This window comes from Carcharhinus amblyrhynchos, chromosome 10, assembly GCF_965287045.1.
Source record: "Carcharhinus amblyrhynchos chromosome 10, sCarAmb.v2.hapA, whole genome shotgun sequence".
NCBI lineage: Eukaryota > Metazoa > Chordata > Chondrichthyes > Carcharhiniformes > Carcharhinidae > Carcharhinus > Carcharhinus amblyrhynchos.
In genome coordinates, this window is record NC_137333.1 from 28,998,221 (window position 1) to 29,011,117 (window position 12,897).

Consider the following 12,897-nt stretch of genomic DNA (forward strand, 5'->3'; position numbering starts at 1 on the left):
GCTGGTCAGACCTGGGACATTTTAAGACTTGAGATAAGAGCAGACCCAGAATAATGAGTTTGATAATAAGATCAGCCACTGATGGGGACATAAATGCATAAGTGTATATATCAAAACCAATCATTGATAGAGGACGTAACTGCATAATTGTAAACGTTCTATGTACAATGATGTGTTAACTGTCCATGTCCATCCCTGTCTGTTTGTAATGATGTGTTAACTGTTGATGTCCGTATGTGCCTACTCAACTTGTAACGATGTGTTAGCGGCTAATTTTGTACTATCTATCGTCTAAAAGGTATAAAGATGCTCAACTACCATTGTGTAGTTGAGAAGGTAGCTGCCAAGTTCTGCAGAGTACCAGTGTTTTCTCCCAAAGCTTTGTCCGAAATAAAACTGTTTTGTTGAACCTCAGAGTCTGACTCTGAAGTGGTAAATTTCCCACAACAGCCTAATCCTGCTTTCTCCAATTAACTTTTGATCCCGTTTGCCCCAAGTGCTTTCTCCAGCCACCTCTTGAATCAATTTAATGTTTTGGCATCAATTACTTCTGTGGTAACAAATTCCACAGGCTCACTACTCTTTTCATGCAGCCTTATCAGGGTCCAGCATTCCTCCCCTCAGTGTTCACTCTGCTTTCCATTGTTCAACCTCTTCATCTACCTCCTTATCCCTCTGCCTGACATCTTGAGTCCTTGACCTTCCCTCCCTCACCCTCCTTGCACAGCCCTTCTTCCACATTGTTCCATTTGCCTTCCATCCCACAGGTCTCACCTCCACTCCACTCCCAGTCAAAATTCAGACACTTATTGCAATGGCTGCAATAGACCCACAGGACAGTGCTGTCTGGATAGGTACTTGTCTATGGTACCAGAAGGAAGGAGATCCCTGTACTCCCAAACCACAGGCACAGTACAGATCCAACTTAATGACACAGGAAGATTCATGGATCCATAAAGCAATAAGAAATAGGAACAAGAGTAGGCTGTTTGGTGCCTCATTCCTGCTCTGCCACTAGGATCATGGCTGATTCAACATTCCTCATGCCCACATTCCTACCTTTCTCCCTAACCCTTGATTTCTTTACAGATCAAAAATCTATCTATCTCAGCCTTAGATATACACAATGACACTGCTGCCACAGCTCTCTGTGGCAAGAAGTTCCAAAGACTCACAACCCTTTGGGAGAAGAAATTCCTCCTCATCTCAGTCTTGAATTGGCACCCTCTATTCTGAGGCTATTCCCACTGTCCTAGGCTTTCCCATGATGGGAGGCATCAGCCAGAATTTTACTGGCTCGCCTGCCCTGGAGACATTTTCCGTTGGCCTCGAATGGGATCTAACGAGCCACGAGTTGGCCATGTCAGTAAAATTCCATCCATCCTCTCAGCACAACACTGTCCATGAAGATCAGCTCAGCATGGAGATGGAGAGCAGGAACTGGTCTGCCTCAGCAGCGTTGCATCAGATGAGTAGCGCAGCACTACGGTAGTTGTTTTGTCGCATTCACCTCAAAGTGTCTAGCAAACTGAGGACAGCTTTGTGCATACCACTCTTCAGCAATCAGATTTCACACCAATGTAATTCCATGCTGGTGTAATGAAAGGCTAGAAGACCTGATGGGATGCTGCCTGGCAGCTGTTTTAAGGCACTCATGCAATGTAAATGAATGCAAATAACATTCACACCAGCTGGCAGGAACATCATTAATCTCCCTTTGGGAGAACTGCAACTTGATTTTAAGCTGGCAGGATTCCGCTTTTTTTGCTCTATCTACATTTACCTCCCACCTGTCAAACTTGCCCATGGGCAGATTGGGAGAATTTCACACAATGCCTCCCATATTCTTCCTGTGAAAATGAATCACCTCACACTTCTCTGCACTGAACCTGATCTGCCACTCTTTGCCCAATCCTCCAATATATCTGTGCCCTTCTGAAATTCAAGACTATCCTCATCATAGTTGACAATGCTTTCAATCTTCATATCATTTACAAATTTTGAAATTATCTCCTGCACACTCTAATCTAGGTCATATATATTAGATACAGGAAGGATACCAACACTGTCCCCTAAAGAACTCCACTGCAAACTTCCCTCCAATCTGAAAAACAATTATTTTTCACTATTTTCTGTTTCCTGTCACTCAGACAATTTCTTATCCAATTATCTTTGCTTTTATTCCATGCGTTAGAAATTTGCTCATCAGTCTACTGTGTGTACTGTATCAAATGCCTTTTAAAATCCATATGCACCGCACTAACAGGTCTGGAGCCTTTTTATGAACAAGGATGTGATATTCACATTTCTCCAGTTCTCCTCTTGAGTTCAAGAAAGATTGGATGATTATCACCAATGTCTCTGAAATTTCTACTCTCACTTGCATCTCACCTGGTCCTGGTGCCTTAATAGTTTTAAGTAAAGATAGACTTTGTAACACCTCCTCCTTCTCAATTATAAATTCCTTGAATGTACCAGTTACCCACACTCACCGTGGCTTGGGTAGCACCTTCTTCCCTTGTAAAGGCAGATGACAAGTACCCATTTAAAATCTCTGTTACTTTTCCTGCCTCCAAGTGTGAGTCTCTGTTTTTATCCCTAACTGGCCACACTCTTTCTTTTACCAACCTTTAATTATTTGCAAGCTTATAAAGGGCCTTGGGATTGCCTTCTATTTATATGTTAGTTGCTAACCTCTTTCCATATTACCTCCTGGCTTTCCTTATTAGTTTTTTCCCTTCCCCTCTGTTCTTCTATAGTCAGTCTGATTCTCCATTTTATTTTTTACCTGACACCTGTCATACAAACATTTCTTTTCATCATTACCTCTATCTCTCACTTGTCATCCAGCGTGTTCTAGACTTAGTAGCTTCCCAGGGTGGAAGAGTCAATTACTACGGCACATAGATTTAAGGTGTGAGGGGTAAGGTTTAAAGGAGATGAGATTTTATACAGAGGGTGGTGGGTGCCTGGAACTCGCTGATGAGGGAGGCAGTGGAAGCAGATACGATAGTGGCTTCTAAGGGGCATCTGGACAAACACATGAATAGGATAGGAACACAGGGATATAGTCCCCGGAAGGGTAAGGGGTTTTAATTCAGACAGGCAGCTTGGTCGATGCAGACTTGGCGGGCTGAAGAGCCTGTTCCTAGGCTGTAATTTTCTTTGTTCTTTCCCCTTAAAAGGAATATACCTTCACATTGCCTGCATTATTGTGTCTTTGAAGGTGGCCCATTGATCAGCCGCCATCTTTCTGCCAACATTTGATTCCAACTCACTGACCTCTGATACATTCTCATCCCATCAAAGTTGGCGTTTCCCCAATTAATTACCTGGATTTCTGGATTTAGTAGCTTCCCAGGGTGGAAAAGTCAATTACTAGGGCGGATTTCTCCTTATCCTTTTCAATGGCCAACTTAAACTCTGGTCTCTGTCCCCTAAATGCTCTTGCATTGATATTTGCTCCACTTGGACGAACTCATTCCCCAGAACCAGGTCCAATAGCACCTGTCCTCTCATTAGATTGGAAAATACTGTTGCAGAAAATCTTCCTGAATACATTCCAGGAACTCTCACCCTTCTTCTTCCTTCACACAATTTCTATCACAAGCTACAATTGGATAATTGAAGTCCCCCATTAGAATTATGCAAAATCTTGCACCTTTCTGTAATTTCTTTGCAAATTTATTTTCCTACACCTTTGGTCTATATACTACAGCGATCAACGTTATCGCACATTTTTTGTTCCTTACCCCAAGCCAAGGAAATCCCATCATTGACTCCTTCCAGATCATTCTCTCTCTGCAGTACTGTGATACTGGATGCAATTTTCCCACTGGTTGAGTAGCGTAGTGGGGTAGGAAATTTAAGCGGGAGGCCAAGTGCGGGAACTGTGACCAGCAGCTGGCTGATCGTCATCCTCCTGGGCTATTTTTTTCTGATGTAATCAGCCTCATGCTGGGAAACGAGGCTGATTACAATATTCATTTCTTTATTTATATCTGTTTAGTGAGCAGGGGGCGCAATTGTCCAGGCACTGAGGCCCCCAGAAGGTTGGGGGCAGAGTCCTTTGGGCAGTGCCAGCCTGGCAACCTGGCAATGTCTACTGAGCATCTAGACATTGTCAACCTGGCACACTGGCAGTGCCCAATGGGTACTGCAAAGAGGGCAGGCCTCATGGGGGCAATGTCAAATTGAGGCGAAGCCAGGTAGGGAGGGAAGGGGGGAACTCTGCATGGGGGTGGTGAGTAGTGGGACCAGCGATAAGGCCAGGGCAGGCCGTTAGAGATTTTGGCCAACCTTTGGGAGGCTGGTGATTGGCAGGGGCCAGAACCAGTAACGATGTCCAGGGGTTTGAGATCGATTGTATGCGCGTGGCCTTCTCAGCAGTCTGATGCCAGCCTCTCGTGCTGGATTTAGGCCCCCCCCAAGCATGAATCTCCTGACAGCCACTGTGTTGCACATAGTGGCGTAAATTCATTTCACTAACCTCACCCAAAAAATGTGTGGGAAAACCTTTTTCTCGCTCGTTGGGCATATAGAAATTTTTTTGGAAAAATTGTGCCCATCATATTTAATCAGTACTGTCATTACCCAACCTTACTTTTGATTCCTTTCCAATCTCTCCTAAACACCTGCTACCCTGAAATATTTATCGCATAGTTCTGCTCTTCTTTGAAGCATATCTCAGTTTATAGCAATACTTTCATAGTTTCATTTGTCAAGCTGGGTCTGTAGTTCACTAATCTTATTAATCATACTCCATATAGTCACATACACATATACATGAATACTTCTCTATTGTCAGTTTTTCTCATCTTCTTTCTGAATTCCCTCTCAGGTTCCCATCCCCTTGCGAATCTAGTTTAAGCTCTCCTCAGCAGCACCCTGTGCAAACATTAGTCCCAGTCCTGTTATGGTGTAAACTGCTGGCCCTTCCCACCCAGAACTGATCCCAATGCCTCAGAAATTGAAAGCCCTTCTTATTGCTCCATTTCTCCAGCCACAAATTGAACTGCTCAATATTCCTCTTCTTATGCTCACCATATGGCACCTGAGGTAAGCCTGAGACTACTACTCTCTTTAGGTTCTGCTTTACAATTTCCATCCTCATTCCCTAAAATCTGCGATCAGGGCCTCATCCTTTTTCCAACCATTTTGTTGGTCCTAATGTGAACTACATCTTTGGCTGTTCACTCTCCCCTGAAAAGAATGTCCTGAGGCCACAGTTTGACATGCTTGACTCTGGCACCAGGTAAGCAATATACCATCGTGGAGTCATGTCTATGATCAAGAACAAAGAACAATATATCACAGGAACAGGCCCTTCGGCCCTCCAAGCCTGCACTGATCATGTATTCCTAACTACACCATCCGTTTGTATCCCTCTATTCCCAGTCTGTTCACGTGGCTATCTAGATAAGTCTTAAATAGTCCTAGTGTGTCTACCTCAACCACCTTGCTTGGTAGTGCATTCCAGGCCCCCACCACCCTCTCTGTAAATACATCCCCCTCATCCGTATTGAACCTCGCCCCCTTACCTTGAACTTGTGACCCTTTATGTTTGTCATTTCCGACCTGGGAAAAGCTTCCAACTGTTCACCCTATCTGTGCCCTTCATAACTTTATAAACTTTTATTAGGTCGCCCCTCAACCTCCATCTTTCCAGGGAGAACAACCCTAGTTTACTCAATCTCACCTCATAGCTGAGACCCTCCATAACAGGTAACATCCCGGTAAACCTTTTCTGTACTCTCTCCAAAGCCTCCACATCCTTCTGGTAGTGCGGCAACCAGAATTGGATGCTGTATTCCAAGTGTGGCCTAACCAACGTTCTATATAACTGCAACATCATATGCCAACTTTTATTCTCTACGCCCTGTCAAATAAAGGCAAGCATGCCATATGCTTTCTTCACCACCTTTTCCACCTGTGCTGCCACCTTTAAGGATCTGTGGACTTGCACACTCAGATCCCTCAGTGTGTCTATACTCCTGATGGTTCTGCCATTTATTATATAGCTCCCCCCCTGCATTAGATCTACCAAAATGCATCACTTCACATTTATCTGGATTAAGTTCCATCTGCCATTTCTCTGCCCAATTTTCCAACCTGTCTATATCCTGCTATATCTCTGACAATGTTCATCACTATCCGCAACTCCAGCAATCTTTGTGTTGTCCGCAAACTTATTAATCAGACCAGCTACATGGTTACCAACATGGTTAGAAAAACGCGTGTGTGTTCCTTTAATTATGGAATCCTCTACCATTATCCCACTTCCAGTCTTTCTCCTCCCCTCCAGTGTAGCTGAGCCACCTGTGATGCCACAAACTTGGCTCTTGCTTCAAGTGATATATTATATCATCATTAATCAGGCAAAAGTGGAAATTTTAAGGCTAATAATTTCTTTCACCAAGCCAAAATTGCATCAATGCCAGTGAAGAAACATTTTCTTCTTGTTGCTTGCAGTTAAGTGGGGTAAAGGATAACAGAAACAGGTTTAAAAAAAATGAGAAAATAGTCTTTCAGCATTAAATATCCAACTGCAGAAATCCTGACAGAAATTGTAAAGAATACCTTGAAGTTCCCACACTTTTAATGGTGCCATGTTGTTAGTACTTTGAATAAGATGTTTCCTTAATTCCTTCAGCTGGCTTTTTAAATCAGGATACAGGTCCCTGTTCAAAAAAACAATATAACATTTACACAGTGGAATAGGCGAACAACTGAGTGAACAGTGTGTGGCTGGCAGGAAGACAAAACATGTGGGTGTGGAGGGGAGCCGAAATCGCAAGATGAAGGAGGTTGTTAGTCAAACGCCTTCCTTCTATGACTCATAATGAACAATTCACTGTGACTAAACACAAGGGGAGGAATTTTCCCATCTTGCCCACCACTGAGATCATTGCAGGCGGGATATGGACCATGCAAAGATCACTTGAACTCGGGCAGGATTTTCTGGCCTTGGGGTGAGCGCGGCCAGAAAATCTCGCAAAGGTGTGTGGTGGTGAATTATACAGAGCAGATTTTAATATACAGCATGGACTGTCAATGTAACTGTATATTGAGAGATGCTTTTTAGCTCCTCTATCTTTTGGGTCCACCAAATAAATCATGCTCGTTTGTACATTTTACTATATCTACATCAAAGATATACATCACGCTGCATCTGTTCCTAAATTCTTTAAAAATGGACATGGGGGAGAGTTGGAAGAGGAAATCAGCAGGTGGGAAGACAAGGGACTGGAAAGTCAAACCGGATGCTTAAATTTCAAACGAGTTGGTTCAGTCCCAGACTACAGCCAGGAAAGGAATGGAGAGCTTTGACAAAGGATCAACTGGACTTGAAATGTCAGCTCTTTTCTATCTTTATGGATACTGCCAGACTGGCTGAGATTTTCAGAGTCCAACATCTGGAGTAATTTGCTTTTATTAAGGAATCGAGTAATTTGGTTACAAAAGGGGGATTTGGGGTGCAAAGGAAGTTAGACTATTTAACAGTGGCAACACAATGGCACAGTGGTTAGCACTGCTGCCTCACAGCGCCAGGGACACGGATTTAATTCCGGCCTCAGGTGACTGTGCGTGTGGAGTCTGCACGTTCTCCCCGTGTCCACATGGGTTTCCTTGGGTGCTCCATTTCCTTCCACACTCCAAAGATGCGTGGGTTAGGTTAATTGGCCATGCTAAATTGCCCCTTAGTCAGGATTAGCACAGTAAATAGGGGTTACCCACTGGATGGGATTGTTGTTGGTGCAGGCTCAATGGGCTGAATGGCCTCCTTCTGCACTGTTGGGATTCTAAGTTTCTATTATTACACATCAATCATGAGGCTGAATAGCAGTTTATCATCTCGTTCAAAAAAGGGGGAGAAAGAAGCACCTAATATCATCGATACAGGTGGAAACTTGAGAGGCCATAATCTGCAACAAAATTAAAAGTCATTTGTAAAAATGTGAGTTAATAAATGACAGTCACCATGGACTTGTTGAAAATAGATCATGGCTGACAAACGTGATCAAGTGTTTCAATGCAACAACAGTGTTGCTGAAGGTAATACGCTTAATCTTGTATATGTGGTCTTTCAAAAGACATTTGGTATTTTAGCTAAGTTGTCACCTGAGATTAAAACAACAGTAGTAGTGTGGTTACATAATTGGCTACGAGATTCAAAGCTGAAAGTAATAATGAGGATTGGTGTTTCAAGCTGGACATAAGTATATGTTGTCCACAATTTGGTTAGGAGGACAGAATTGCAAAGGTGACAAAAGGAGAACTACTAACCAACCTGAAATATTAATCAGTCACCAGATCTTGTTCAGTGTTTCAAACATTTGCTGTTTTGTTTTCAGGTTTCTAACTCTGGAGTATTCTATTTTTGCAAGCATGTAGTGCATAGTGAAAATGATAAGAGGACACTTGACATGGAGAAATGGAAGAATGAGCAAGGAAGGCCCATCTAAAATAGACAAATTTTAAAGCAGATGTAAAAGGACAGAGATCTGGAGGTTCATATAAACAAATCTTTTGATGGTGTCAGAACATGTTGATAAGAACATTTAAAAAAAACATACTGGATCCTTGACTTTATGTACAGAGGTATAGGATACAAAAGCAAGAAAGTTATGACAAATCTTTCCAAATCATTGGCTAGATCTGTTACAGTACTCTATCCAATTCTGGGCACTACACTTTAGGAAGGTGATGCAGAGATTTACTTGAATGCTGCTGACTACGTGGAGAAGTTGAGATTGTTCTCCTTACAGTGAAGAGGATTAAGGGGAAATTTAATGGAACTGTTTGATATTATGAGGGATTTCAGTAATTAGTTGCTGATCCATCTGCAAGTGGATAACGTCAAAGGTGGGGAGGTAAAGAAAGCATTAATGGGAGTTGTATATGGATCCCCAATCAGCAATAGTGATGCTGGAAATGGTATTAAACAAGAAATTGGAGATGCTTATAATAAAGCAACAAGTCCCACATTATATCCCACATTATAGGAATCCCACTTATCCCACAATCCCACATTATAGGAAGGATGTGGAGGCTTTGGAGAGGGTGCAGAGGAGTTTTACCAGGATGTTGCCTGGTATGGAGGGGAGGTCCTATGAGGAGAGACTGAGGGATTTGGCGTTGTTTTCGCTGGAAAGAAGGCGGCTAAGAGGGGATCTTATTGAAACATATAAGATGATTAGAGGTTTAGATAGGGTGGACAGTGATAGCCTTTTTCCTCGGATGGAGAAAGCTAGCACGAGGGGGCATAGCTTTAAATTAAGGGGGGGTAGTTATAGGACGGATGTCGGGGGTAGGTTCTTTACCCAGAGGGTGGTGAGGGATTGGAATGCCCTGCCTGCTGTGGTTGTAAATGCGTCTAGTTTGGGGGCGTTTAAGAGATCCGTGGATAGGTTTATGGATGGAAAGGGATTGGTTTAGGTTAGAGGGTCATTGTTTTTTAACTGGTCGGCACAACATCGTGGGCCGAAGGGCCTGTTCTGCGCTGTAATGTTCTATGTTCTATGTTCTAAGTGTACTTATGGGTGTCTTTAATCTGTATGTAGATTGGGCAAACCAAATTAGTAACAATATCAAAGAGGAGGAATTCCATTGGTGTTGGGAATTCTGAGCTGCTCCCAATCTTCAGATGTGCTGTTTTCTTCTGGCCAATTTGTGCGCCTCTTCCTTGAATCTAATACTATTTTTAATTTCCCTTGTAAGCCATGATTTAGCCACCTATCCAATTTCATTTCTATGCCAGGCAGGAATGAATAACTCTTGTGCAGGTTAGGTTGATTGGCCACGCACAGGTTTAAGGTGAGAGGGAGAAGTGCAGTGGAAGTTTTTCACACAGAGTGCTGGGTGCCTGGAACGCGCTGCCAGAGGAGGTGGTGGAAGCAGGCACATTCATGACATTTAAGAGACACGTGGATGGGTATGTGAATTGGAAAGGAATAGAGGGATATGGAACGATTAAGGTCAGAAAGTTTTTTTGTTATCATAGAATCCTACAGTGCAGAAAGAGGCCACTTGGCCCATCGAGTCTACATCAACCACAATCCCACCCAGGCCCCACCCCATAACCCCATGCAGTCACTCCAGCCAGTCCCCCTGACACTAAGGGACAATTTAGCGTGGCCAATCCACCTAACTTGCACAGCTTTGGACTGTGGGAGGAAACTGGGACACCCAGAGGAAACCCACATAGACACAAGGAGAAAGTACAAACTCCAGTAAAGGTAGCTGAGGGATTTCCCTGTGCATTCTGGTAGTTGTCGGACCAGCAACATCTACTAAGAAGTGTGAAGCAGAAGGTCATCTCCAGTGATAAACAGGAGTTACAGCATCCGCTAGAGGTGGCTGAGGGATGCCACTGGTGTATTCGAGGAGAAATCAGACCAGCATCAGCTACTAAGTGGGAAGCACAAGAACCCCTCCAGTGATAAACAAGAGTTACAGCATCCACTAGAGGCAGCTGAGGGACTTCACTAGTGCATTCAGGGAGAAGTCGGATGAGCAACAGCTATTAAGAAATGGGAAGCAGAAGATCTGGTGTCAAGGAGGGGTATGCCCGAAAGATGACATTGGTGTTTCCCTCCCTCACTCCTCCTCTAACCAAAGCAAAAGGCCACTGTGAGAAAGTTAGAAACATAGAAACAAAGAAAAACTACAGTACAATACAGGCCCTTCAGCCCACAAAGTTGTGCCAAACATGTCCCTACCTTAGAGATTACTAGGCTTACCTATAACCCTCTATCTTACTAAGTTCCATGTACTGATCTAAAAGTCTCTTAAAAGACCCGATCGAATCTGCCTCCACCACCGTTGCTGGCAGCTCACTCCACGCACCCACCACTCTCTGAGTGAAAAACTTATCCCTGACACCTCCTCTGTATTAAAATGTAAGAGTGAAGAAGAGAGTAGACAGGAGGAATGTGTTTTCCTTGGCAGAGGCCAGGAGTCAGAGATTCAAGATAAACAGAAGAAGGATTAGGGGAGACATGAGAAAAATCCTTTTGATGCAGAGGGTGGTTGTTGTCTGGAATTGGATGTCTGAATTGGTGGCTGAGGCAGGGACACTAAGTCATTTAAAAAGCATCTTGATCTGCAGCTTAAATGCTGTAAGTTGCAGGGCTGTGGGCCACGTGCAGGAAGATGGGATTAGAAAGCTCACCTAGATGCCTATGGGCTGGCATGGATAAAATGGGATGAATAGCCACCTATAAGAACATAAGGAATAGGAGCAGGAGTAGGCCATCTAGCCCTTTGAGCCTGCCCCGCCATTCAATAAGATCATGGCTGATCTGAAGTGGCTCAGTTCCACTTTCCCGCTTTCTTAATTCCCTTGTCTGTCAAAAACCTATCTACCCATGTCTTAAATATATTTAGCAAGGTAGCCTCCACCACTTCAACGGGCAGAGAATTCCAGAGATTCACCACTCTTTGAGTGCAGAAGTTCCTCCTCAACTCCGTTCTAAACTGCCCCACCCTTATCTTGAGGCTGTGCCCTCTAGTCCTGCTGTCCTTTCTGAGCAGGAAGAATCTCTCTACCTCTACCCTATCCATCCCTTTCATTATCTTATACGTCTCCATAAGAACCCCCCTCATCCTTCTAAACTCCAACGAGTACAGACCCAGTCTATTTAGTCTCTCTTCATAGTCCAACCCCCTCATCTCCGGTATCAGCCTAGTGAACCTCCTCTGCACTCCCTCCAAGGCCAAAATATCCTTGCGCAAGTGCGGTGACCAAAACTGCACACAGTACTCCAGCTGCAGCCTCACCAGTGCCCTGTACAGTTGCAGCAAGACCTCTCTACTTTTATATTCTATCCCCCTCGCTATAAAGGCCAGCATCCCATTCACCTTCTTGATCACCTGCTGCACCTGCAGACTGGGTTTTTGCGACTCATGCACAAGGACCCCCAGGTCCCTCTGCACCGAAGCATGCTGCAACTTTTCGCCCTTTAAATAGTAATCCCTCCTATTATTATTTCTGCCAAAGTGGATAACCTCACACTTGCTAACAGTGTACTCCATCTGCCAGGTCCTCGCCCACTCGCTCAGTGTATCCAGATCCCACCTTCAATGCTATATTATTTCCCTGGCTATAAGACAGATGCAGTATAATGTGAATAAACTTGAGGTTCTCTACCTTGGTAATGAATACAGGAAAGCAGATTATTATCTGAATTGCTTTAGATTCGGAGAGAGGAATGTGCAAGAAGACCTTGGTGCCTTGTACAACAGTCGCTGAAAGTAAGCATGCAGGTACAAGAGGCAAAGAAGGCGGCAAATGGTACGTGGACCTTCATAGGAAGAGATGCTATTAATGATATTCTCCACAGTGTCCCCAGCTGCTGCTCCAGCTAGAGACACTTCCTGCACATATGCTGGTCCTGGGCGCAGGAAATATTCCTGACTTCCCACATAGAGTAAGAGGAGCATAACATGAATTTTAGCTCTCTTGCCATGACTTACCACTTTAAATTATACCATTTGGAAGATACTCTAGGGCCCTTCTCCACAGATTTAAAATAATTAACACTTAAGCAATGGAGCTCAATCAGGGCACAACTTTTAAACATTCCCCCCAGCACTTGTTACATGTCCAATCAGGGGTTGCTAGCCAAGGTTTTCAGAAGGAGCCCTCATTCAGATGATGTGAGGCAAAGGTGTGATATCTTCTACCCTCAAAGGGCAGGAGACCCGCCAACAAGATCACCAATTCTGCAAGGGAGGCAGTGGCCGAGCTACTGAGTTGTTAAGAGCTTAACTGCACTACCAGAAAGAGTGGCAAAAGCAGATTCTACAGTAACTTTTAAAATGAAGCGCGATATATGTTTTAAAAGGAAAAACCTGCACTGCTATAGAGAAGGATAAAGGAAACAAAACTGGTTA

At 43.8% G+C, this 12,897-nt stretch overlaps 1 protein-coding gene across 2 annotated transcripts in view; it reads right to left on the bottom strand.

The window, feature by feature from the left end:
- The window catches only part of uggt2 (UDP-glucose glycoprotein glucosyltransferase 2), a 373,478-nt gene that overhangs the window by 277,194 nt on the left and 83,387 nt on the right, over nt 1-12,897 (bottom strand). For both annotated transcript variants that reach the window (XM_080198156.1, XM_080198157.1), the window contains exon 9: nt 6,580-6,680. In XM_080198156.1, the coding sequence (XP_080054282.1) occupies nt 6,580-6,680 (101 nt within the window). The remainder of the gene's footprint in view (nt 1-6,579; nt 6,681-12,897) is intronic.